We start from the raw sequence: 27610 nt of genomic DNA, 5'->3' as shown, positions 1-27610 counted from the left end.
TAGTGTAGGACTGTCTTTATTTCATGTATGGAGAAATAGTTGTGCAATAATAATGACTTATTAAAACATTAGATGGCTGATATATTGTACACTGCATTGGCAAGGCCGCCAAATCACTGTAGTTACCATGTAATAATTACATCATATCTTAATTACATACTGAAAATGAGCATAGTGGAAATATGTCCAAGTACAATATTACTGTTTCTATTGTAAAAAATAAAATAAAAAAATGGGGAAAAAACACTCTTAGTTGTTCCAAGTGTTTAGGTCCTATAATCAAGAAGCAAGTCAGTAAAAAACAGGTGTAAATGATACAAATTGTAAAAGCACACTGCATTGAATCACTGAGTATGTAACAATAAACAACAGCAACAAAATATTCAGATAAATCAGAGCCATGTTATACCGGGTGTGCATCCCAAATGGCACCCCATTCCCTACATAGTGCACAATTAAGTTGTGCACTTAATAGGGAATAGGGTGCCACTTTGGACGCAGACGTTGGTTCATGTCTCTTAAAGGACTACTCTGTGACATTTACAGCCGTTTTTGATCATCAGCTTTAAATGAAAACTAAGTAAATGAAGGAGTGGGCCTTTAAACAGATCTAGCCAATGGTATTCCACATACATGAGCGCCGCCTCCGGTCACTATGGCAACCCCAGGGCCCAACTCCTGAGCGAATGAAAGAAAAATAATATTACCATTCCATTACCACTCTGTCAGTTTGTTTCACAAATGTTTACTCACTCACATTCATTAACTCACTCACTCAATCAACCATTCATTCATTTCAGTTACATCCTCACTAATATACTTTATAGTCAATGTCAGTCCAAACAATTCTGTCTGTCTCTCTCATTTTCTTTTAACTTCTCCTTCTCCCTCTGTCCTTCTCACTCATTTCTCCCTCCCTCATCCCTCTGTCCAATGCTCTTTTTTTTCTCCTCCTTCCTTCTGTCCCTCTCACTCGCTCCTCTGTCCTCTGTCTGTAAATCCTCCTCAGAAGTCATAGGCCGACACAAGAACATGCACCTTCGCCACATGCTTAGCCTGGAAGGTGCGCTCACTATACTCGGACATATCCACATCAACGCTGATATCCTGCGGTCCTCGTAACCCCTGAACCAGGATCAGTTCACCCGTCTGGCGGTCCGACCTTTGCATCACGAACATCCCGCGGCTGTTGCCCCCAACGATGCCGAATCGCAGGCTGTCGGGGCCGGGGCGGCCGGGGGCGGCGGCAGTCGCCATGCGGAACAGGGTAGCCGGGGTCTGGAGGTTGGAGGGGAGGGAGAGGTAGTGGAAGGAGACCGTCTTAGGAGCCAGGTGACAGGAACGACTCTCCATAGGGCAGGGGTTCCTCTCACACTGACTGTGGGGGAGAAGAGTGGAGATGTTGATGTAATTTTGAGAACAATAGGCTCTAGTGACATGAACATACAAATGTGTACAGAGCACACAGAATCAAACGCACACAATCTGGTACCATCATTTACAAACAGAGAACAATTAATTCCTTTCCCCGTTAGAACTCAGTCAAGTATCCCTGGTCAAAGTGTTTGAAATAAGAGACAAAATGTTTCAGTCCTGATTCATCTTGTATGAAGAAACTTTATTGTTTTGAGATTTTTTTACCAACATACTTTGTTTAAGTCGTACTGGTCTGGTTTTATGAGCATTCCTATGAGACATACGCCTTGCAGTGACTGTATTTGTTTCCCTAAAACATAGCAATTGAATAAGTATGCAGAAGATACACTGTATATCTCGCTATCCCTCTAGATTGGAAACTTAATACTGCGCAAAAATAAAACGCTTCTTCAATTAGCTGCAGAGTGGACAATATTATCATTGGAAATTAGAAGAAAGCTGTCTGTCTCTTGAGAGTAGTGGCTCTATCACAGGATTAAGAATAACACACACACACACACACACACACACACACACACACACACACACACACACACACACACACACACACACACACACACACACACACACACACACACACACACACACACACACCGCCAACTCCCTCTGAATTGGTGGAATGCCTACAGTAGGAATACTGGGGGTCTGACCAATTATTCTACTGCTGGGGGAGGAATAATACACACACAAACACCAGGGGGTGTCTATCTGTATCTACTTACAAGGGAGACGTCTTGACGTAGCTGATGTTGCCGTGTGATCGGGGACACTCCGGGCTCACACACTGGAACCCTCCTCCTGTGTTGATACATGTTGTTCCTCTACTGCAGTTGTGCTGCTGGGTCAGACACTCATCCACATCTGGAGGACAACATGAGAGAGGGATGAAAGAGAGGGTGAGAGATGAGAGAGGGAGAGGGAAGAGAGAGGGAGGGGAAGGAGAGAGAGAGAAAATGGCAAAAGAGAGGAAGAAGAGAGCAAGGGGGAGTGAGAGAGAGAAAGAGAGGGGGGGGTTGGGACAGAGAGAAAGAAAGGGAAAAACGAGAGAATAAATGAAACAGAGAAATAAAGATTGAGTCCAGCCTCTGACCCGTCCGACTGGCACCCTGCTTCGTGGTTAGTGTCCTCTGGGCTGGCGGGCAGGACGGCTAGACTAGAGGACTGTGGGACTGACTCTTTATTTGGTTGTTCAGTTTAGTCTCCCCAAAACGACTCGTCTCACGTATTCCTTATGGTCTGTTCTGCTGGGAAGTAGTGAGGTCATCTGCTCTTCCACTGGCCAGCAGAGAAGTTACCGCTTCATAAGCTACAGGGGAGTTGATGAAACTGGACTGGGGAGTAGAGACTATGGTCAGGCCAAAGACAGGGCACTGGACACATCCACAGAAATACATACAGCCACCAGCCTCCTCTTTCTCTTTTGCTCTCTCCCTCCTCTCTTCCTTTCAAAGGGTCTCCATCCATACCATCCATACTATCCATAGCTAAGCTAATACACTGCAGAGCAATACCTCCCTCCACCACCATCGCCCTTCCTTTCCAAAGACCTCTGAAGCTAAATCAACCATAAAGATGTTTATTTATCCCTTCTCTTCATCCCTCCATTCCCTCGCCTCTCTCCTCCATTCTCTCATTCCACCTTTATTAATCCTCCATAGCTAAACCATGTTTGTTTATTCATCCCTCCCTTCTTCTCTTTATCCGTCTTTCACCCCCTTCACCCCCCCCCCCTTCCATTCCCTCATTCCACCTTTATTAATGTACTGCAAAGCCCCACTTTTAGCTGGGTCACTCCTACAATGCGCTGCCTTTTCTGTTCCCAGGAAATGTTGTGTAAAATGTAGATTCCAAAAGGCTTTAAATATAAGGTCACGTGTCCTTTACCTTAAAAACAGAAAAATATAGATCTTGAAAAGGAATTTTATGCATTTTTAACACTTTTGTCGGTGGATGTAGGTGTTTTACCGTGTTCCCAAGACCCCGGGTGTTATTTCTCGTAGAAGTTGATTAATACAAGCCATAAAATATTCAAATATATTTCAAATCGTTCTTCATTATTTTATAGTCTCAGTTAAAATCTCTCTCATCAAAACGTTTTTTTCATTATTGTATTTTTTATTATTGTATTTTTTATTATTGTATTTAACATTTTCTGTGTGTCCCTGATATCATGTCACACCCTGTTAGTTTGTAGTAATTATCATTTAGAAGACAGACCCTTCCCACAATGACATCACGTTCAGAAAGTGCCATTATTTTTTGGTTGGAATATCAATGGTGCAAAGCTAGACAAAACTAAACAATCGGTTTTATCTATTTTTCATGATGCTAGTCTGTTTGTCTCACTCATACATTTCCAGCCTGTTAGCGTAAATTATAGAGAAAATGTGTCACATTTCAACATGTAAAAATACATTTAGAAGTGCTTACCATTATACACGCTTAACGTAAAGATTCACCCATTTTGAATGGTATATTGCTTTTGTGTATCTCTGCGCGATGTTCTATCGATTCCCTGGGTAATTTCATGTTTCAATGTGTATCTGAGATATTGCTGTTCAAGCATTGCAATAAAGCCATTCTCACTACTCTAGAAGTTAGGAATACGACATTTAGATCGCAAAAACGTACATCATAAATGTCAGTACTGGCCGATGTCATAACGTACGAGGTTGTCTTCTCTCAAATGAGCCATTGATCATATTTTTTGGCGATATTCCTACCTTGAGAAATGTGTAATTTAACAGAGGGTCTGCTTCTTCAGTCCAGGGTGAGGCACATCGATCTGCAGGTTGAACATGGTGAGCTTGTAGACTCCTAAATTGATAGTGCAGTTTGTTTAGGCGATTCTACAGCTAACTAGCTACTTCACGTGCTGATATTGACTTTGGTATTATTGTGTGTAGCTACGTTTGCTAGCCAGTCAGCCCATAGAGAGTGTATTGCATTGTGGGTTTTGTAGTCGACTTGAGCTGCAATAGATTTCGACAACAATTTCACATTTTATTTAACTAGGCATGTCAGTTAAGAACAAATTCGTATTTAATGACGACCTATCCCAGGTAAACCCGGACGACGCTGGCCCAATTGTGCGCCGCCCTATGGGACTCCCAATCACAGCCGGTTGTGATACAGCCTGGAATCGAACCAGGGTCTGTAGTGTCACCTCTAGCGCTGAGATGCAGTGCCTCAGATCGCTGCGCCACTCGCCACTTGCTACCAACTTTGCTATAATGACAAAATGAAACATTTCTTGACAAAAAATATTGTAAATTATAGGAATGAGTGGTTTTGGGTGGATGTTTCCTTTAATCTCAATCACCCACAGATATATGGCTAATTTAGGCTCCAAATTTCCACCCTGTTAGGACTATGCAATGACTGTATGGTATTATGCACCTAGAGATTTAAGTGGCTGAGCTTGACCAATATTTTTTCTGAAAGTCCTTTTTCTGATAGAAAACTAAACAAATGAAAAATATATAGGCTACTTTTTCCCCCAAAAGTAATGTGGTCCAAAAGGCTATAGATGGTATGAAAGACACAGCCATCAAATCCTTGCTTCCTCTATACTCCATAATTGTTTACTCAATTCCTCTCAAAGCGCAAGGAAGCAAGGACACAAGGATTTGACAGCTAACGTTTTCAGCCCCAGCCCCAGTCTGGCCCTCCCTGCCTGTAGCTTTGTAGTTATAAGCCCAGCTCTGCAGCTCCATGCATAGCGCCACAGCCAAGAACCCATGGAAATGAATGGGCCATTGTCCTCCATCCCCTCCTACTAGAAGTCCTCACCGGTCCAAAAAGCTGGATCCGTTCCGAAATGGATCCGTGGCTTTCCCACCCAACCAGATATATATATATATTTATTTTTATTTTTAAATGGAGACCAGTTCTGAACTAAACCCATGACAGTCACACCCATTCTGAAAAGCACAGTGGAAAACAGACCCAGTTTGGGATTTGACTGACCCATTCAAATCCTGAGAGAAAGAGAGAGAGAAAGACACCGCTGCCAGCGCCATCAATAAACAAGCCATATTGGCCAAATGATCCACAGTTATTTGTCCTTAAAAACTGCCTATAACAAACTGCCTATACAAAAAAACTATTAGCTGTATTTCGATAGTAGTCTTTTGTTTTATTGGTTTTTACTTTCCTAAAACAATAGTTCTCTACCTCACAGTTAAGCTGTTGGAGATTTGAGCGACATGCATCAAGGCATTGCACGCATAAGGCCTAAGCGTCCACTGTATGATATTAATATAAAAAATATATATATTAAAGGAGACAAGCTTAGGCCTAGCCCTAGAGAGATTGAGAGGAAGATATAGATATTCCGGCGCCATGTTCCGGACATCGACATGGATTTATTTTTAGTTGTCAGATAGGCTACTACTGCTATACAGATATAGGTGTACAGAAGGATGCTAATTCGTGAATTTTCATTCAGAATATATTTGATATTGGTAGGCCTAAAACATTCTTCCTCTCAAGCTTTTAGATTAGATTCACTAGAATCCCCATGAGCCGAAGGCAATGGCGACAGCTAGTCTTATTGGGGTCCGACACATAACGAAAAATACATTACAGACAAAATACTTTACATTTAAAAACATTAACATGTGGTGTGTGTGTGTGTGTGTGTGTGTGTGTGTGTGTGTGTGTGTGTGTGTGTGTGTGTGTGTGTGTGTGCGTGCATCTAGAGGAGTCCATTGAAGCCAGTTGGAGTGTCAGTGCGCACTGCATTCATAGGCCTGCTGTAGCTAAGCCTAATAATAGCCATACCATACCAAACTTTCACAAAAGTTATTTAACTTTATTAGGGGTAATATCAAAAGTAACTCATGTCATTGTTTATAAGGTAAATACAAACATGTTATTATATTGCGGCATTACATTAATTACCAACAAAGTCCAATTCCTACTGTAGGCCTACCCAACAAATGACAGCAAGGCTAATACTATTTATTTTACAACAGGCCTACTTTTAACCTGAAACTAAATACGGAGTTCAAAACACAGTTAGAACTTACTTTAGCCATGAAAATGTCTCAACAAAAAGAAACAAAACACTTTTTGAATAGTCCATTTAAATAACTGGTTTAGATTATTAAATAGACTTACAATAATCATCATCATCATCATAATAACCATAATGATTTACAATAATATTAACGACTAAACAATTGATAATAAATACGAAAATAAATAAATAAAAGTTAGAAAATTGCATCAAACCAGAATAGCGAGTTGCACACAGACACGTAAACGTTTTTCTCATCTTTGTCCACTACAAAATTCCAACTTGTCCCCGAGGACTTTCCCCTTTTCGGCTTCTTTTCACTATACTCTTTCTCCTCTAACTGAACATTTTCTTCAATGAAAAAGGACTCCATCTTCGCAATCAACAGTAACCTAGGCCAAGGCTCCTTTCACTCTCTCTCTCTTACTCCTCAGCAGCAGGCGCACTTGAGGCGGGCAGCCTGAACCAGTTTCAGCTGGATATAAGCTATACGTTTTATTGAGTTGCAATTGTCTGGCACAGATAACAAACTCGCGCAGCTCTCATCACACAAACACTACATTAACAGAGGACAGGTACAATCGGGTCGGTCCGTAAATACATTTTAATTGCACATACCAGAGTGGTGTCTCAGGCAATTATATCAGACCCGGATCCAAGACAAATGTCAGAATTTAGGACCAGGACCACCACTTGGGTCCCTGGTGGTTCTCGGAATTTCGGGTCTGTTGAAACCATGAAGACCTCTACCTTCTAACTTCCCTACCGCCCTCCATCGCCTCCTACCCTCCATCCTCTCCTGCACCACTTCCGCCCTCCATTCCCTTCTACCCTCTCTTCTGCCCGCGTCCCTCCATCCCCTCCTACCCTCCCTTCCCCCCTCCATCCCTCTATCCCCTCCTATCCTCCCACTATCCTACCCTCCTGTCACTCACCTTCACAGCTCCTTCCATCAGGCAGCAGCTTGTAGCCTCTGGGGCAGGAGCATTGGTAGGAGCCTGGGACGTTGACACACTCATACACACACAGCTTGCCCCCCTGGTCCATCCGGTACACCTCACACTCGTTCACATCTGGGAGGAGAGAGAGAGGAGGGGAGGAGAGTGGTTTTATTTGACCCTTGAAGTTTTCTGAGCAAAAAAAACGACATTTATTTATTTTCATGGTTGGACATAAAATACTGTAAAACACCAGAAAATCAGCTCCAAGTGATTTTAATTTTGGATATCTGTTCCCAAGTATTCCCATACATAATAGAGATACGTGATTGTAAAAAATGTAAGCAAGGTTTGAAATGATTGTTTTAGTCAAATATATTGTATATCAGTCTACAAATGACTTGTAATTATGTTCCAGCCCCCTGACCATCCGCTCAAGACAAAAATGGCCCGAGGCTGAATGTAGTTGATGATCCCTTCCCTAGAGTCATACATTTACCAGGATCGAAACAGGAATACAGGATAGAAGGATAGAAAGAGAGGAATAGGTGGAAGGATAGAGAGGGATACAGTAGGTAGAAGGATTTGAGCTAAAGGGCAAAAGGCCCCCTGTCCAATCTCTCATCTGTTCTGTCTGGCTGTCTGGGATGGGGTAAGGAGAGAGTAGTTTAATGCCTAATTAAGAGTTAGGGACCAATAACATGACATCTCTGCAACAGCACAAGAGATGGAAATGGGTGTTCCAGGGTCTAGACACATAAACTATGGACATTACATCCATGTCAAGCAGCAGACCTGGGTTCAAACAGTATCTGTTATCTTTCAAATAGGAAGGTGGAGATACCGCCACCATATTGCTTATAACTATCCAATCCTCTCAGATCCTAACTAGTGTTTAGTGGGTAGGGGCTAGATGCTAGGGGTTGTTTCTGGAAAAGGCCAGTCTTTCCCTGGCAGATGGAGTTGTCTGAGGTACCACTCATATGAAACACAGCATCACAGCATTGGGCTCTGTCCATTTTGGCATAGCCTGATTAAACCAGATTGAACAAAACTAACCAGGCTAACATAACCAAACTAACCAGGCTAGATCACTGTCTGACTGTCTCACCCTGGCAGATGCTGTTGTCCGAGGTGCCACTCATGTGAAAACCAGCGTCGCAGCTACAGTGTTGGGCTCTGTCCACCTTGGCACAGCGGGGTCGCCGGCTAAACGCAGGGTCGTCCATGACGCTCCACTCAGGTGGCGCTGAACGCGAGAGAGGGAGAGGGAGGAGCTTAAACTTCGCCCGGCGGCCTGGAGAGGGCCTGTGCACCACTGGACAACACAACCACAACCACGCACAAAAAGCACAGGCACAAATACAACCACAGCACAACCACAACCCAACCATGCAGACGTATATGACAATACATTGGCAAACAACAAAGACAAGGACATACACGTATCAAGGACTTGACAACACATACACAGACATAACACAACACATACAACAATGCACAGATATCCACAAATACAGTATGTACAACAGAACATCATATGTGATATAGCAACAAATATCAATGTCATGCAATTGTCTCTAGGTCCTATGTCCCATGGTAGGGTCTTAGGTGTATGAAGTCTGGTACTGCTGACCTGTCTGTGTCTGGTGCTGACAGTTGGATCCACTCCAGCTCTGTGGACAGGTGCACTTGTATTGGTTGACTCCCTCTACACAGGTCCCTCCATTCTGGCATGGGTTACTGGAGCACTCACTCACATCTATGGACATAAGGGAGAGGTGAAAGAATGAAAGATTTCCTGACCAAGATGGCTGCCCTGTAGTCACATTGCCTAGAAAGCTCATGTCGATTCTAGTGTTCTATTTAATTCTGTGGTTGACACTGTTCTAAATACATACATCATGTCTCACACACGAATGAGCATACTGTTAGTTCTCTACTTGTCTTAGTCCCGTCTAGGGGCTGTAGGTCTGCTCTCTGTCCAGGTGTTGGGTGATACCTAATACAGCAGATTTAGACCAGACTAACCTGGTGGCATCGTTTACAAACAGAGGACAATTCATTCCTTTCCCCGTCAATACTCCCCTTCAAGTCTCCAGCCTCACCGTTCAAAGTGCTTGAAATGAGAGATGAAATGTTTTAGTCCTGATTCATACCGTATTAAGTGGTGTTGTTTGAGCTAAATGGACTTGCAAAGATGGGGAATGGATGGATGGTGATTTGGGGGGTTGTTGTCAAAAAAGTTCTCCAGCGAGCGTTGGCATGGTTTTATTAGCATTATGGTTTTAATGGTTTTATAATGGTTTTAATTCTTGTAGAATTGTAATGTTAGGAGGCACATGCCTTCCACTGACTCCAAGAGTCTGTGTTTATGTAACTGCTTATAACAAGTGAAAAACTCCCTAGAAGAGGTTTGTACTGATTTTGTACTTATAAATATGAAGAAAAGGTTATTCTTCAAACGTGGAAACTTAATCCATTACAACAAAAACACTTCTTCAATTGGCTGCAGAGTGGACAATGTTATCATTGGAAATTAGAAGAAAGCTGTCTGTCTCTTGAGAGTAGTGGATCTATCACGGGATTAAGAATAACACACACACAGAGACACAGACACACACACACACACACACACACCCTACTCTACCCTCATCCCCCCTCCCTGTATCCACCATCACCTCTCTCTGAATTGGTGGAATGACTGGAGCAGGAGTACTGGGGGTCTGACACATTTTTGTGGATCCTTTGTTCGAACTTTCAGAGGCAGCCCCATTCCTCCCTGGTGCTACACCAAAAGGTTGATGCCGGAGAAGAGGGAACAGAAGTGGGGTTCTATTCATACTCAGGCGGCGAGCAAACCATCAACATTCAGTTCCTGGACAATAAAGTATATGCGCTCAGGGCGAGGATCTCCTTCCAGAGAGACATAAGGGACTGTAACATACTCTTGATTTCTTTCTTTTTGTGTGTGTTTACTTGTTTGATATTTTACTGCATTGTTAAGAGCTAGTAACATAAGCATTTCGCTGCACCCGCTCTAACATCTTCTAAACTGTGTACCTCGAACAATAAACTTTGATTAGATTTTTCTTCTGCTAGGGGGAGGAATAACACACATACACGCCCCATTCAGGGTGACCTTGTTTGAGCTGGAGCAGCCTCTGAAAGCCAGGCTGAAAGGGAGAAGGCAGCCCATCCCGTGAGCCCGCCGGCTGGCCAACTAGAGGGGTACCAAGCTTCACATAAACCGATAAGGGGTTCAGAAGAAAAGGCCCATTCTTCATCGTGGCTGGAGCTCAGAGTCCTCACTGAATGAACCCCTCGTTAAAGTGGCATTAAATGTCTCAGAGGACACAGAAAACACCTGTACTAGACTGCATTCCAGGGGGGGCGCATTCCCCTATTCCCCTTCCCCTCTCTGTGTTGCTGCTATTCCCCCATAATAACGACTACGTCACAAATGGCATTATATTCTCTATGTAGTGCAATTTTGACCAGGGCCCATAAGTAGTGCACAACACAGATAATATGATGTGATAAGAGCGTCTGCTAAATGACTTAAATGTAATGTAATGTAATTTGAGATGCAGTCCAGGATTGGCAGCAGGGCTACTGTAAGATTACTAGCTCCTTCTCTTTTTTCTGTTCCTCTCTTCAGTCTCTTTGTCCAGGGGTTCCAGGAGGCAGAGGTTAAGGTCATCCATGCTGTTCCTGTCTTCAGTCTCTTTGTCCAGGGGTTGCAGGAGGCAGAGGTTAAGTTCATCCATGCTGTTCCTCTCTTCAGTCTCTTTGTCCAGGGGTTCCAGAAGGCAGAGGTTAAGTTCATCCATGCTGTTCCTGTCTTCAGTCTCTTTGTCCAGGGGTTCCAGGAGGCAGAGGTTAAGTTCATCCATGCTGTTCCTGTCTTCAGGCTCTTTGTACAGGGGTTCCAGAAGGCAGAGGTTAAGTTCATCCATGCTGTTCCTGTCTTCAGTCTCTTTGTCCAGGGGTTCCAGAAGGCAGAGGTTAAGTTCATCCATGCTGTTCCTGTCTTCAGGCTCTTTGTACAGGGGTTCCAGAAGGCAGAGGTTAAGTTCATCCATGCTGTTCCTGTCTTCAGTCTCTTTGTCCAGGGGTTCCAGAAGGCAGAGGTTAAGTTCATCCATGCTGTTCCTGTCTTCAGGCTCTTTGTCCAGGGGTTCCAGAAGGCAGAGGTTAAGTTCACCCATGCTGTTCCTGTCTTCAGTCTCTTTGTCCAGGGGTTCCAGAAGGCAGAGGTTAAGTTCATCCATGCTGTTCCTGTCTTCAGTCTCTTTGTCCAGGGGTTCCAGGAGGCAGAGGTTAAGTTCATCCATGCTGTTCCTGTCTTCAGTCTCTTTGTCCAGGGGTTCCAGGAGGCAGAGGTTAAGTTCATCCATGCTGTTCCTCTCTTCAGTCTCTTTGTACAGGGGTTGCAGGAGGCAGAGGTTAAGTTCATCCATGCTGTTCCTGTCTTCAGTCTCTTTGTCCAGGGGTTCCAGGAGGCAGAGGTTAAGTTCATCCATGCTGTTCCTCTCTTCATTCTCTTTGTCCAGGGATTCCAAGAGGCAGAGGTTAAGTTCATACATGCTGCACGCACATATTTCATTACAGCACCACGGCCCATAGTCTAATAGCAGCAATTATGTTAAGCATGCTATTGATGGCTCACATCTCTGCCAGCCCGGCCATCGCTACTGGCACTAGCCGAGACATTCCAACTTGCATTCCAAATGGCACCCTATTCACATAGGTCTATGGTCAAAAGTAGTGCACTAAATAGGGAATAGGGCACCATTTGAGACACATCCAAAGTGGTACAGTCAGTTCAGTCAATGTGAGCTTAGGTCTCAAAGGAGACGGTGATGTTGATGTTTAAAACGACCAGGAAAAGACCCAACTTGCACAATATCATCTCTGTGGATGGGTTCTAAAGGGGGTAGTCCTATACATATATAAGATGTCTAAATTTAGAGTTTGGCTTTAAAAAAGCACGATTGAGAGAGAGAGGATAAAAAATGTAAAATATGTGGAAAAGGAGTTTAAAAATATTCCAGGGAGTGAAATAGGTCTATACATCTGTACCTGTCCTGTGGTCAGGTGGCCTCGGGGAAGGCAAATAAACGCCATGGGATTAGGAGAGGAGTCAAAATACAGTTAACCCTCAGAGGCAAAGACCTACCTCTTTCCCTCTTTCATTTTCTCTCTCCCTCTCCCTCTAGCTATCCCTCTATAGCACTCTCGTTCAAAATACAGTTAGCCCACAGAGCTAAAGACCCAGGGACTGTGCCCTCCTTCTATCCTTATTTCTCATTCCCTCTCTCTCCGCCTATCTATCCCTCTCCCTCTCGCTATCTCTCCCTCTCTCTCGATCTATCCCTCTCCCTCTCTCCGTCTATCTATCCCTTTCCCTCTCTCTCGATCTATCCCTCTCCCACGATCTATCCCTCTCCCTATCTCCCCCTCTATATATCCCTCTCCCTATCTCTCCCTCTATCTATCCCTCTCCCTCTCTCTATCTATCCCTCTCCCTATCTCTCCCTCTCCCTCTCTCTCCCTCTATCTATCCCTCTCCCTCTCACTATCTCTCCCTCTATATATCCCTCTCCCTCTCTCTCCCTCTATCTATCCCTCTCCCTCTCACTATCTCTCCCTCTATATATCCCTCTCCCTCTCTCTCTCTCCCTCTATCTATCCCTCTCCCTCTATCTCTCCCTTTCTCTCCCTCTCTCTCGCTCTCTCTCCCGCTATCCCTCTATCTCTCCCTTTCTCTCCCTCTCCTTCTCTCTCGCTCTCTCTCTCTCCCTCTCTCTTATAGGTCAGGTATTTTTCACTCTACACATTTTCACACTCTTCTCTCTCTTTTTCTCTTTTTCTCTCTTTTTCTCTCTCCCTCCTTGTCTTTCTCCCCCCTCTATCCCTCCATCTCTTCCCCTTTCTTTCCTCATATTCTCTTCCTCTATCTCTCTTTTCCTCTCTTTTTTTCCCTCTCTCTTCCTCCGTCATCAATCTTTACAAGTCTACAGGGCCCTCTGTCTGAACAGACTACTCTAGATTCTAGAACAACAAAGGGTCTGGGTCGCAGACGCCAGATTTCTGAACAGTAGTGTTCTTTTAACAAACTAAACAAGCTCAGTCAGAGCAGTTCCTTACAGGAATGTCTGTCTGTTAACTCTTCAGTCGGTCTCAATGTATTTATTTTTTGCTCAACTCTGAGTAGTTGAGGGTGCACTGTCTGGCACAACCCAATAATTAATGCAGGGATGGGTTAATTTCATTAGGTAGAAAATGAAAGAAAACAGACTGAAACAGAGAGGGACTACCTGGAATTGTCCAATGAAAAACTCAAATTTTTCATGGTTAAACATTTTACATGGCATGCCCCAAAGAACACGGCCTAGATTTAGTTTTAGCCAACTGTATTTTTGTAGCCACTGCAGCCACTCTGACCACAGTTTTATCAGAAAATCTTCATAGGTCAAATTGTGAAGAACAGGATGGGAGTTTAAAGTGATAGTGATGTCAGTAGTAAAAGCTAAGCACTAACAGGTGTATGGATGGATCGCCACTGTGCAGACACATGCTTTGGAAACACGGCTTCAATACACCACCGCACTCTAATGTAACATTAGCACGTGTTAAACATTCTGACCTGTAACCATCCCTCCTTACTCTTTACTAACACCCCTTCCCCCTCTCTGCTGCTCTCTCTGTCCCTTCCTCTGTCCCCCTCTCTGTCCCTTCCTCTGTCCCCCTCTCTGCTGCCCTCTCTGTCCCCCTCTCTGTCCCTTCCTCTGTCCCCCTCTCTGTCCCTTCCTCTGTCCCCCTCTCTGTCCCTTCCTCTGTCCCCCTCTCTGTCCCCCTCTCTGCTGCCCTCTCTGTCCCTTCCTCTGTCCCCCTCTCTGCTGCCCTCTCTGTCCCTTCCTCTGCTGCCCTCTCTGTCCCTTCCTCTGTCCCCCTCTCTGTCCCTTCCTCTGTCCCCCTCTCTGCTGCCCTCTCTGCCCCTTCCTCTGTCCCCCCTCTGTCCCTTCCTCTGTCCCCCTCTCTGTCCCCTTCCTCTGTCCCCCTCTCTGTCCCCCTCTCTGTCCCTTCCTCTGTCCCTTCCTCTGTCCCCCTCTCTGCCCCTTCCTCTGTCCCCCTCTCTGTCCCTTCCTCTGTCCCCCTCTCTGTCCCCCTCTCTGTCCCTTATTCTGTCCCCCTCTCTGTCCCTTCCTCTGTCCCTTCCTCTGTCTCCCTCTCTGTCCCTTCCTCTGTCCCATTCTCTGTCCCTTCCTCTGTCTCCCTCTCTGCCCCCCTCTCTGTCCCCCACTCTGTCTCCCTCTCTGTCCCTTCCTCTGTCCCATTCTCTGTCCCTTCCTCTGTCTCCCTCTCTGTCCCTTCCTCTGTCCCTTATTCTGTCCCCCTCTCTGTCCCTTCCTCTGTCCCATTCTCTGTCCCTTCCTCTGTCCCCCTCTCTGTCCCTTCCTCTGTCCCTTCCTCTGTCTACCTCTCTGTCCCTTCCTCTGTCCCATTCTCTGTCCCTTCCTCTGTCTCCCTCTCTGTCCCCCACTCTGTCCCCCTCTCTGTCTCCTCTCTGCCACCCCCCTGTCCCCTCCCCTCTGCCCACCCTCCCGTCTCTGTCCTCCCCCTCTCTGCCCCCCCCCCCCCGATAAAAGGTATTTACAGTAATAGCAGTAAATTCCAGTGCGTTGTGAAGACAGAGTCCATGGCAGCAGCACTAGTGAAATAGCAACAGGAGAAGAGGAGTGGTGTGACCTTTACAATTTACAGTGACTGGCTGATGTAAACTAAAGTCATTTAAAAGAGGAACATTTGTGTAGGAAATAGCAAAACTGCAATGTAATGTGTGAGATGGGTTCTGGTTTCAGGTGGACAGACAGACAGTGGACAGACACATTGGAACATTGTTACTAACTTACTGCCAAATTAAGATATGGTGGTGCAATGTGTGCAAGTCCCATCTCTTCCAAATTTTCCTCAGCCCTGCACCACCTAAAGTGATGTGTGTTTGACTATATTGCCCATTTGGATGGACAGACAGACAGACAGACAGACAGACAGACAGACAGACAGACAGTAATGTACCTTTACAGATGGTGTTGACACCACTCCAACTCCCGTTCTCTTGACACACACGTGTCCCGGGGCCCACCAGATGGTAACCATGGGAACAGGTGAAATGGACTTCATGACTGATGAAATACTTGGAGCCAAACTTCGTCCCGTGGACTGGGACTTCCAGGGAGGGGCATACAGAGGGAGCTGAGGTAGAGAGAGAAGAGGGAGGGAGGACAGAGAGGTAGAGGGAGAGAGGAGAGAGAAGATTGTCACACATGTATGCATATGGAGTCGTGCACCCAGAATCCTGTGGTATTTAGTGCCTGAGGACATACACATGTCAACCGGGTACTGTTGGTGCTGTAGGACTCTAGGACCACTTCATGGGAAAAGACTGACGCAATGCCTCATTTCATCCAACAGATTACTGCTACTAGCCGTTTTGGAGGCAAGGGGAAACCAACAATACCAGTTCTAAAACTAAATAAAACAGCTACTTGAAATAGTTCTCAACAAATTACCATTTTATTGAGAGAAACTAGGTCTACTAGAAATGCATAAAGGATAAAATTGCAGCAATAATAGAAAATAATTCCACAAATGTACAGAATTGAAAGCCAAGGTGTTGTAATTACACACTGATCAAATGTTCCCTTCCTTTAACTGTACAAAAATATGCCTGAAAGATGAGGTATGTTGGTTATGTTTCAAAATGCTGATTCCTGCCATACCTGTGTTCTGGAGTTAGCCTACCACTTACAATTGAAAGCCAAGGTTTTAATGTAATTAGATCAGTATGTGCTTCTTTTCTAAATCTGTATCTAAATAAAGAGGTTTGACCTCTAGTACAGTACAGCTTACGCTTTTGGGATAAACACCCCACACCCTGTCAATTGCATAATATTGTACCTCCAAAAGTAAAATTGTATGGAAATACTGTAAGTGGTAGGCTAAATCCGCTATAGAACACAGGTATGGCAGGAAGCAGCATTTTGAAACATAACCAACATACCTCATCTTTCAGGCATATTTCTGTACAGTTATGTCACGAATATCACCGAAGGTGGCTCCCCTTCCTGTTCGGGTGGCGCTCGGGGGTCGTCGTCACCGGTCTACTAGCTGCCACCGATCCTTTTTTCCTTTTTCGTTTGGTTTTGTCTAATTGTTTTCACCTGTTCCTTGTTGGGGTTTTGGGGTGGTTGTTATTTAAGTTCGATTAGCCCGCTTGTGTTTGTGCGGGCTTGTTTTTGTATTGTGAGAGGTGTTCTTTATTTATTATGGGTTTTCCGCTGTCCGGTTTGATACCAGAGTGTACTTAGGTGGAGTGTATTACGCCTATGTTCGGCGTTACCTTTTGTACCTTTTTTGGTTGGACATTAAAGCGTGTTTTTCCCCGTATCCTCTGCTCTCTGCGCCTGACTCTACACCCATTCACTCTTTGAGCGTTACAAGTTAAAGGCAGGGAATGTTCTTACTGTACTTTTAGTTTTCATCTAACTGAAAGCACAGTAAGAACATTCCCTTCATTTGACTGTACAAAAATATGCCTGAAAATATATATTTTTTCCAAAGATGATTGGAAGCACAGTCTTTTCACTGTCCCCAAATTTAAGAAAGCATATAGTATTATATAGAGACATTATTGCACAGAAATCCGTTCCATCTCATATTGCTCAAACCTGGTTTCAAAATAACCTGGCTTCACAGATAAAGCAACACCTCACAGCACAACGCCTCTCCCCTAGATAGTTTCTGTGTATGCATTGATATGCAGGGTACATGTGCTGTTTTTTTTTTTAATTATGTCGTTCTGTCCTTGAGCTGTTCTTGTCTCTTAATGTTCTGTATTATGTAATGTTTCATGTTTTGTGTGGACCTCAGGAAGAGTAGCTGCTGCTTTTGCAACAGCTAATGGGGATCCTAATAAAATACCAAATACCAAAATACCCCACTCTTATGCATAAAAAAATTCAGGGGATTTAAAAAAATCTAATTTAATGGGATAATAAACATTGAGTGTACAAAACATTAAGAACACCTTCCTAATATTGAGTTGCAGAACATCCTCATTTCGTTGGGGCAAGGACTCTACAAGGTGTCGAAAGCATTCTACACGGATGCTGGCCCATGTAGACTCCAATGGTTCCTACAGTTGTGTCAAGTTGGCTGGATGATGCACACAGGAAACTGTTGAGCCGTGAAAAACCCAGCTGCATTGCAGTTCTTGACACAAACCGGTGCGCCTGGCACCTACTACCGTACCCCGTTAAAAGGCACTTAATTTTTTAGGTTTTACCCATTCACCCTCTGAATGGCATACATACACAATCCAAGTCTCAATTGTCTCAAGGCTTAAAATCATTATTTAACCTGACTCCTCCCCTTCATCTACACTGATTGAAGTGGATTTAACAAGTGACATCAATAAGGGATCATATTTTTTACCTGGATTCACATGGTCAGTCTATGTCATGGAAAGAGCAGGTGTTCATAATGATTTGTACCCTCACTGTAACTATACAACAACAGAAATAGGAGAAGAGAAATCTTTAAAGTAATTGCAAGCACATGGCTAAACAGTGTCTAGTTTATTTTTGAGCAAAAGAGAGAGAGAGGTGGGAGGTTTGTTCTATACCAGTAAGAGCAGAGCTATTATCCAGGTGTCTGGTGCTAAACGACACAATTCCACTTCCTGTCAGTCTCCTATTGAGTGCTCGGTGTGTACTGTAATGGTGCCAAACGACACAATTCCACTTCCTGTCAGTCTCCTATTGAGTGCTCGGTGTGTACTGTAAATGAGAGCATTCTCTCTCTCTCTCTCTCTTTTACTCTTTCTCTATCTCTCTCACTATAGCAGCTGATGAATGACTCTACTCATCCATTTTCACAGGAATAGAATAGAAAAAATAGAATCAAATAGAATATAATTGAAGATAATACAATAGAACTTGCTATGGCTACGTTTGATAGAAATCCCTGATAAGCCTAACTAGTTGTCTGTAAGAAAAACATTTGATCCAAAAGGACAGTGGTAACTACTAGAAGACCAACGATTTCCACATTGACCCAATACTGGGGTTTATCTACTAAAGGGTCAACATCAGGTCGAAGAGAGTTCACATGTCATTTAAGTGCTATGCAGAAGCTTGGGTTTCAGTGGGAAACTTTCAATCTTAAGCTAAACTTTCAAATTTAACTGTTTCCTTATTTTGTTGATTTAGTGACCACAAAACCAGGAAGGGGGATGTGAATCCCATCAATGCACATTATGGTAAACAATACTGACATGGTAAACAATACAATAATTTCCCCGAAATCCAATGATGGTAGACCACACACTACTCCCTAGCCTCTAACACTCCTCCCCTTCCCCTCTGGTTAGGATGTTATGTCTCTGCAGTAGAGCCACTCTTAAGGACAATGGAAGTAGGCTAGGCCAGGCCCAGGCTAGGGGATCTTTAGGCCTGTGCCTGGGCCTGGCTCTCTAAACAAGGTGCATAAATAGAGGAGAAAAGTGGAGTAAATTGAAAGACAATCAAAGTAGATTTCTGGTTTAAATAATAAAGAATCATTTCTGAAATCGACTTCCATTATCATTCAACGTGTTCCAATTTTCAACTCTGTTGATGAATCATTCATCAGCTGCTATATTGAGGAGAGACAGCTAGAGAAAGAGAGCAAGATAGCGTAAAGAACCCATAGTCTCATCTGTACATGGCTATATAAGAGCTTGATTTCAGGTGCTGCAGAGTGGTGGAGAATGGTTATACTCTCGGTCTACTCACCAGCCGACTGATCGGCCTGAGGCAACTTGGAGACTGAGTTCTGTAGGGTTGCCAGTTTGGACTTCATGATGCGTAGTCCCTCTGTGAACCTCATCTCCTGTCCCTTCAGAAACTTCTCCATCTGACGGAGAACACCAACCACCTGGTGTTTATCCATGCAGTTCTAGAGACAGAGAGACACACACAGTACATGTTAACCACAGGAGGTTGGTGGCACCTTAACTGGGGAGAACGGGCTTGTGGTAATAACTGGAGCGGAACCAGTGGAATGGTATCAAATACATCAAACACATGGTTTCCAGGTGTTTGATGCCATTCCATTTGCTCTATTCAGGCCATTATTATGAGCCGTTCTCCCCTCAGTAGCCTCTTGTGATGTTAACATAAGATATCATAAAGTTAAATACATGTATAACTGGTCAAACATGAAAGCAACATGAAGAACATGGTTCTTGGTGGTGTTTGTCCATGCAGTTCTGGAAAATAATGAAGCGCATACCAGTACAGAACTGGGAAATTAGAAAATAAGGAGTGTTGGCTTCAGTTTTACAAGCCACAACCTATTTTATTCTTAGTCACACACATAACCAAAACAACAAGTATTTGAAGATATTAAACCATGTTTAACATCAATTCAGTGGGAAGCATATAAATAAACCATGATTTGCACTATGACAGTATTATAACGCAATTAAAATGAGCAAGCTTCAATAAATCACAACTTCCAATAAAATCCACAAAATGTGTAATCGTCATAACATATGAGAAGAGGCAGGTATGATTTAACAAGCCAAGCGCAGCTGTGGTAGTTAATGACATCACCCGATCAACTCCAAGGTTACGTCCCAAATGGCACCCTATTCCCTAAATAGTGCACTACTTTTGACCAGAGCACTATGGGCCTTGGTCAAAAGTAGTGCACTATATACACTCTTAGCAAAAAGGGTTCCAAAAGGGTTATTTGGCTGACCCATAGGATAACCCTTTTTTGTTCAAGGTAGAACTCTTTTGGGTTCCATGTGGAACCAAAAATGGGTTCTTCAAAGGGTTCTCCTATAGGGATAGCCGAAAAACCCTTTTAGGTTTTAAGATTGTAGGGAATAGGTTGCCATTTGGGATGCACACAAATCCAACTTCAAAATGTCTGGTGGTGGGTGGGTTCTGTGATGGCTGTGGTTACAAATATTGACATTCCGCCAGTGTTCCCTAGCATTTCCAACAACCGTCGCCAAAACAAATCCCAATCCAATTTCACAGCTGCACAGGTGTTTTCAACTAGACCAATAACATTTATATCATTGTAGTATTATTAGTGGTGGAAAAAGTACCCAACTGTCATACTTGAGTAAAAGTATAGATACCTTAATAGAAAGTTACTCAAGTAAAAGTGAAAGTCAGCCAGTAAAATACTACTTGAGTAAAAGTCTAAAAGTATTTCGTTTTAAATATACATAACCTGTCTAGGATCAGCGTGGCGCTAGCGGCACACCCCCCCCCCCCCCACTGAAAAACCAGTGCCGCGAAATTCAAAAAAAATATTTTTTTAAAATATTTAACTTTCACACATTAAAGTCCAATACAGCTAATGAAAGACACAGATCTTATGAATCCAGTCAACATTTCCGATTTTTAAAATGTTTTACAGGGAAGACACAATATGTAAAGATGTACATCTATTACCTAAAAACACATTAGCATATTCCACCATCTTTTATTTGTCCACCAACACCAGTAGCCATCACCAATTCGGCTAAACTAAGATATTTATAGCCCCTAACCAACAAAAAAACTCATTAGATGACAGTCTGATAACATATTTATGGTATGGGATAGGTTTTGTTAGAAAAAAGTGCATATTTCAGGTATATGGCATAGTTTACAATTGCACCCACCATCACAAATGGACTAGAATAATTACAATGAGCAACGTGTTTACCTAACTACTAATCATCAAACATTTCGTAAAAATACACAGCATACACGAATCGAAAGACACAGATCCTGTGAATACAGACAATATTTCAGATTTTCTAAGTGTCTTACAGCGAAAACACAATAAATCGTTATATTAGCTTAGCACATAGCAATTAGCAGCCCAGCATTGATTCTAGCCAAAGTGAGCGATAAAAGTCAACATCGCCAAAAGATATTAATTTTTTCACTAACCTTCTCAGAATTCTTCCGATGACACTCCTGTAACATCACATTACAACATGCATATACAGTTTGATCGAAAATGTTTATATTTAGCCACCAAAATCATGGTTAGACAATGTGAAATGTAACTCGGCTGGTCAGAATTTGTCCTTGCGCCACTTAGACAGTGATCTACTCTTATACATAAATACTCATAAACGTGACTAAAAAATATAGGGTGGACAGGGATTGATAGACAATTTAATTCTTAATACAATTGCGTTATTACATTTTTTAATTTATCCTTACTTTTCAATACAGTTTGCGCCAAGCGAAGCTACGTCAAAAAACATGGCGTCCTAAGCCACTAAAATGTTTCGACAGAAACACGATTTATCATAATAAAAATGTCCTACCTTGAGCTGTTCTTCCATCAGTATCTTGGGCAAAGGATCCTTTCTTGGGAGAAATCGTCTTTTGGTGGAAAGCTGTCCTCTTGCCATGTGGAAATGTCAACTACGTTCGGGATGAACTGAAAAGCGTGTCCAACTTTTCACATCGTTGCAAAAATAAATGTCACAAAATCGCACTAAACGGATATAAATTGCTATAAAACGCTTTAGATTAACTACTTTGTGATGTTTGTAACTCCTATAACGAGTGAAAAGATGACCGGAGAAATATAACAGGCTAAACTAATGCTTGGAACAGGAGAGGGTCGGTGTCTTCCACGCGCGTTACGCAGCAAGAAAAGACTTGCTAGCTAAAGGTTTTTTTCATTTGTAGGGCCTGTGAACGAGCAATCGAGCCCGTTGGAATCGTCATCACGTAAAGGCATCCAGGGGAAGACGTAAGAAGTGTCCGTATAGTCATAGCAACGACAGTGCCCGTTTAAATGACTTCAGAAAAGTGGCCAACGTTTCTCAAATCTGACTCCATGTCAGGGAAATTGCTGTAGAATGGGCTCTGTTCCACTTAGAGACAAAATTTCAACTCCTATAGAAACTATAGACTGTTTTCTATCCAATAATAATAATAATATGCATATTGTACGATCAAGGATTTTGTGGGAAGCCGTTTAAAAAATTAGCCACATTAGCATAAATAGTCTAAACAGCGCCCCCATCCCCAACATTAAGTATCAAAAGTAATTGAAAAAATATACTTAAGCATCAAAAGCAAAGGTATAAATCATTTTAAATTCCTTATATTAAGCAAGGCGGACGGCATCATTTTCTTGTTTTTAAAATGTACGGATTGCCAGGGGCACACTGAGTCTGTCAGATCAGAGGCAGTAGGGATGACCAAGCGTTCTCTTGATAAGTGTGTGAATTTAACAATTTTCCTGTCCTGCTAAGCATTCAAAATGTAAAGAGTACTTTTAGTTGTCAGGGAAAATGTATAGAATAAAAAGTACAATATTTTATTTGGGAATGTAGTGGAGTAAATGTAAAAGTGGTCAAAAATAGAAATAGTAAAGTAAAGTACAGATACCTCAAAAAACGACTTAAGTAGTACTTTAATGTATTCTTCCTTAAGTGGTTTACACCACTGAGTATTATTATAGTAATGTAGCGACCTGGTTGTGAGTTCAGAGATCAAATAAGAATAACATTCATATCGTTGTGTTGTTACTGTATTAGAATTATGACTGTGGCCTGCCACCTGGTCATGGAAGATTCAGAAATACTATCCTTTTATTAAGATTCAGAAGTCATACCCAGGATTCCTGAAAGAAAGAGTCTGACAATGACCTTTGGGTCAAAACAGTGCACCTGAAAGTTATTGGCTGTGCGTACACTACTTCTAAAGTAATCCCCTTCTAGCCACAGCTGTCTCCGCTAGCCCTCAAAACCCTCCTCCCCCTGGTCCTGGTACTCACTTGGAGGAACATGTGAGAGGCCGCCACACCATGCACCTCTCACTGTCTGTCTCTCTCCCTCTCTCTCTACCCCTCTCTCTCTCTCTACCACTCCCTCTCTCTCCCTCTCTCCATTCTTCATTTTCTCCTTCTTCTCCAGTGTCAGACAATACAGCAGCTGGACCAAAGCTGTTTGACAGATGTCTGTCAGTGAGACCTCTGTCCAGAACCCTGGCCCTCTGTATATTTACATGGCAGGAAACACAGAGGTTGCATCCTAAATTACACCCTATTTCCTATATAGTGCAATACATTTGACTGAGGTCAATGCAAAGTAATGCACTATATAGGGAATAGGGTGCCATTTGGGACACAGCTGCAGACTCATTGGATAACAAACCCTGAATGGACCAGCTTTGTATTCAGCTTCAGCACATAGCCTGGATGCCATGAGCCCATGAGCTATTTGAGAGCAGGCTGTTGACAGATAAGCTCATTCCAAAGTCTCAGAGAACAGTGAAATAAATGGCTGTTTGCTAATCCTTTTCAATCATATTTAAGTCTGTAGAAAAGTGCAATTTCTCAGGTGAGGGCATACCTTGCATACTTGAAATGACAATCAATGCCCACTGTTAGTACTGCAATAACTTTCCTAAACTTAAGCAATCCCATTGATTCTGCCCTTGAGGCAGAACTGCCCGTATAAAGGTAAGTTCTCAGAGGGGCATTGGCCAAGAGTAGGCCCTATGCTTCAATAAGACTTCTTCCCTGTGCTCTTTTCTTTTCTTTGACGACTCTCCCCCAGGGTAAAGGGAAATGCCACTAACTGACACAGTAGTGGACTCATATCCATCCTAGCAACACACACACACACACACACACACACACACACACACACACACACACACACACACACACACACACACACACACACACACACACACACACACACACACACACACACACACACACACACACACACACACACACACAAACCAGGGCTCAGACTAAAATGTTTCCCTTGATGGCACCAGCCCATGATTTGTTCGCACCCAAATGAAATTGCAACGTCACTCAATTGAAAACATTTGTATCATCTTATGAAGTAATTCATAGTGCTTTATTAAAACGTGTAGTAGACTACTGAGATGCTATTCAAGAAACACGTTGCTTCAACATCTTTTCATGTTGTTATTCAAATCATTTTTATGTGCAACCTAATTCAGTGATTGTCTTGCATTTTGGGTTGACAATGATGCTATTGTGGTTAGATTTTACTGTTAAAATAGGGCTCCAGAATGTTCTGGTTTGTTTTTGTTCAATAGAGAGGAATTTGCCTGCATCTTTATGTCCACTAATATCATAGGTTAACAGTATAGTTGGGGCTAAATCACCACCCGAGTAAGTGGAATCTCAAATCACATTAGCTAGATTGTTGACTCTAAATATAATACCCACTGCTAGTATGTAAATATAACAGGCAATGTTGAATATCCCCAAAAACGTTGCAGTTGTAGCCTAGTGCCCAATAAGGCCTTTGCAATCCCAATGGCCAATGCGCATTTTTCGCGCTCCATAGCCCTATCGCAAACCATCACATATCTTGTTATAAATAGTTGCCATTGAGCTCAAAATTGAGAGCTGACACAGTTGAATAGCTGTGTTTTCCCGCAATATGATTTTTTTTAATGTTATACAATCAGAACACTCGCTCCACACAGCAGCAGGCCCCAGCGAAAGAGGTAGAGGGGCAGGCAGACACTGTCATTACAGGAATCATGAGGATAATGAACTTTACTGTTTGACCAAATCATGGTTTTAGCCTTTTGAGAGAGGCGACCATGTAGAATGTGGAGTTCGCACCGATGCGAATGGTCCCAGTCTGGAGCCCTGCGCGCACACACACACACACACACACACACACACACACACACACACACACACACACACACACACACACACACACACACACACACACACACACACACACACACACACACACACACACACACACACACACACAGTGGACTCATATATAGATGGCTTGTTTTAGAATCCTGGAAAAATATGCCGAAAGGCGTCCAAGAGTCAGTGCTCATGGCTTCCCTCTTATAAACTTTCAATATGTATTTTCCCTTGCTCAATGGGATATTTGTGTAATCCTGTAAGGTCAGTCTTTGCTCATTTATGATGAGGACATGGCCAATAATAGCCTACATGTTCAAATCATGTCTAAACCTTTTACATTGGAACATACCAGGGATGGATAGCAGTTCCAAGTTATGGTTTGTTTTGTCTTAGGAAGAACATGAAGGACTACGTGTACAGTTAACAAAACACTGCAAGACATATTTATATACGTGTTAATGTAGCCTTCTTTTCTGAGCGTAACATAAAGCTAATCAACTGTAGCCTAGAGTAACTTTTGCAGCATGGGTTGTTGTTGAGGAAAAAAACGATAACTTTTCCAACAAAATATTCCTAAAAATTACGCATCTCTACGCGTAATAAGCATGTAGCCTACCACACATACACAGATGATGAGGGGCGAAGACTACAAACCTGTCCGCCACCATGGCAAGTATGGATAGTTGTCAGACACAGAAAAAGCAAACCGCTGCGCAGCATTGATAGTGCCATAACTCTAATTCCAACTGGATTGGTGTTGGAATGATATCCGAAGTGTTCTCCAAATGGTCAAACTTAGTCAGGTGTTTAAAGAATAGAAAACCAACGAACTCAACTTCGATTTCCGAAACTCCTCCTGAGCGTTTGCGCAAATGAACTGGCAGTTTGTGGATTCAGGATGGGAAGTAAGATACTTCTCATCAGTTGGTACGAGCGACGGTTGGGATGCGGTGCGCTCCCGGGCCCGTCCGTGCGCTCTTGGATAGACTATGATGAGAGTGAGCCTGAATCTACTGCTTAATCTAACTGAAAATGTAGACTTTGAAAAGCAATGGATGTACTAGGAATAATCCCTCCCACCAACACCCCAGACGCGTTTCTCTCTCCAATGTTCTGTTCTTCTTCTCATTGGCTGCGTCGCCATTCCCAGACTCAGACCGAATAGAGGAAGCAATCATCTGTGAGTTCATGGGGTGAAACAAAACTATTGCCATGTGGGTTCTTATGACTGGGGATGTATTTATAGGCATTTTTTTTTTACAGTGATCAATTTACAGCAAGTCATTGCAGAAGTTGACTGGTGAGTTTGTAAACTTTACATGCACGTAAATAGGATGCTTTACCATTAGGCCTTGAGTTGGAATTATTTTTGATGAGGCCAAATCTGCCCCCTGCGCCCAGGTTACACGAATTCCTAGGAAAACATCAAGGGAATGGAGCAGGTAGACTCGCATCATAGCAGGCATATTAGCCTACTTCGCAATAACGCATAGGCTATTCATTCAGCTAAATTATTGTTTTTGTTATACCCCAGAAACATGGCAACCGGTTTTGATGGAACAACATAATATTGATTATAGAAGCTGCATATAAAACAGGGCTTAAATCTGTTTGTGATCAATTTGATTTATTATTTGGGTTTCAGCGACACACGCTGGCGGTACTTGGAATAATCTTTCTTGTGCGCGAATTTATCTGGAATTGACACACAGCCTAAATACGAGTTGTATTTACAATGGTGTTTGTGTAACAGTTGTAACTTTACGTGGTCCCTTCGCCCCGACACGGGCGCGAACCAGGGACCCTCTGCACACATCAACAACGGTCGCCCACGAAGCATCGTTACCCATCGCTCCACAAAGGCCACGGCCCTTGCAGAGCAAGGGGCAACCCTACTTATTAAAGTCTCAGAGCAAGTGACGTACCTGATTGAAATGCTACTAGCGCGTACCCGCTAACTAGCTAGCCATTTCACATCCGTTACATTTGTCCTTCACTGGTTTCCTTTTCTTGTGGCATCAGGTCACGAATCTTGCTGCTGTGGTGGCACACTGTGGTATTTCACCCAATAGATATGGCAGTTAAGGAAAATTGGATTTGTTTTCGAATTATTTGTGGGTCTGTGTAATCTGAGGGCAATATGGGTCTCTAATATGGTCATACACTTGGCAGGTTAGGAAGTGCAGCGCTGTGTCCACCTCATTTTGTGGGAAGTGTGCACATAGCCTACCTTCTCTTGAGCCAGGTCTGCCTACGGTGGCCTCTCTCAATAGAAAGGCTAAGCTCACTCTCTCTCTCTCTCTCTCTCTCTCTGACACACACACACACACACACACAATATAACAGCATAAAGGTCGTGATTGATTTTATTCCATACAATTTATAAGGCGAAAGATTATGATCTGTGAGAAATACAGAAAGGGTCAAAACAAGAATGTAAATTTTACAAATCAGTCCGCTGACA

The 27610-nt window shown here is 43.1% G+C and overlaps 1 protein-coding gene across 3 annotated transcripts; it reads right to left on the bottom strand.

The window, feature by feature from the left end:
- On the bottom strand, nucleotides 1-27376 carry LOC129828784 (fibulin-7). 3 transcript variants are annotated; one of them, XM_055889988.1, is made up of 8 exons: nucleotides 27072-27376; nucleotides 19242-19404; nucleotides 15484-15660; nucleotides 9035-9160; nucleotides 8510-8716; nucleotides 7396-7533; nucleotides 2160-2298; nucleotides 1-1378 (listed from the first exon to the last, which is right to left on the bottom strand). In XM_055889988.1, exons 2-8 carry the CDS (start codon nucleotides 19396-19398, stop codon nucleotides 1006-1008), a joined length of 1317 nt encoding a protein of 438 aa, XP_055745963.1. In that variant the 5' UTR covers nucleotides 19399-19404; nucleotides 27072-27376; the 3' UTR covers nucleotides 1-1005. The 3 variants fall into 3 exon arrangements, with proteins under 3 accessions (XP_055745963.1, XP_055745961.1, XP_055745962.1); XM_055889986.1 differs by lacking the exon at nucleotides 27072-27376 and adding an exon at nucleotides 25801-26207; XM_055889987.1 differs by lacking the exon at nucleotides 27072-27376 and adding an exon at nucleotides 25801-26202 and having other exon boundaries at nucleotides 8510-8647.
- Nucleotides 27377-27610: the final 234 nt, after the last annotated feature.

Source organism: Salvelinus fontinalis, chromosome 30, assembly GCF_029448725.1.
Source record: "Salvelinus fontinalis isolate EN_2023a chromosome 30, ASM2944872v1, whole genome shotgun sequence".
NCBI lineage: Eukaryota > Metazoa > Chordata > Actinopteri > Salmoniformes > Salmonidae > Salvelinus > Salvelinus fontinalis.
Note: the sequence above shows the minus strand (reverse complement) of the source record. Positions and strands in the feature narration are given on the sequence as shown.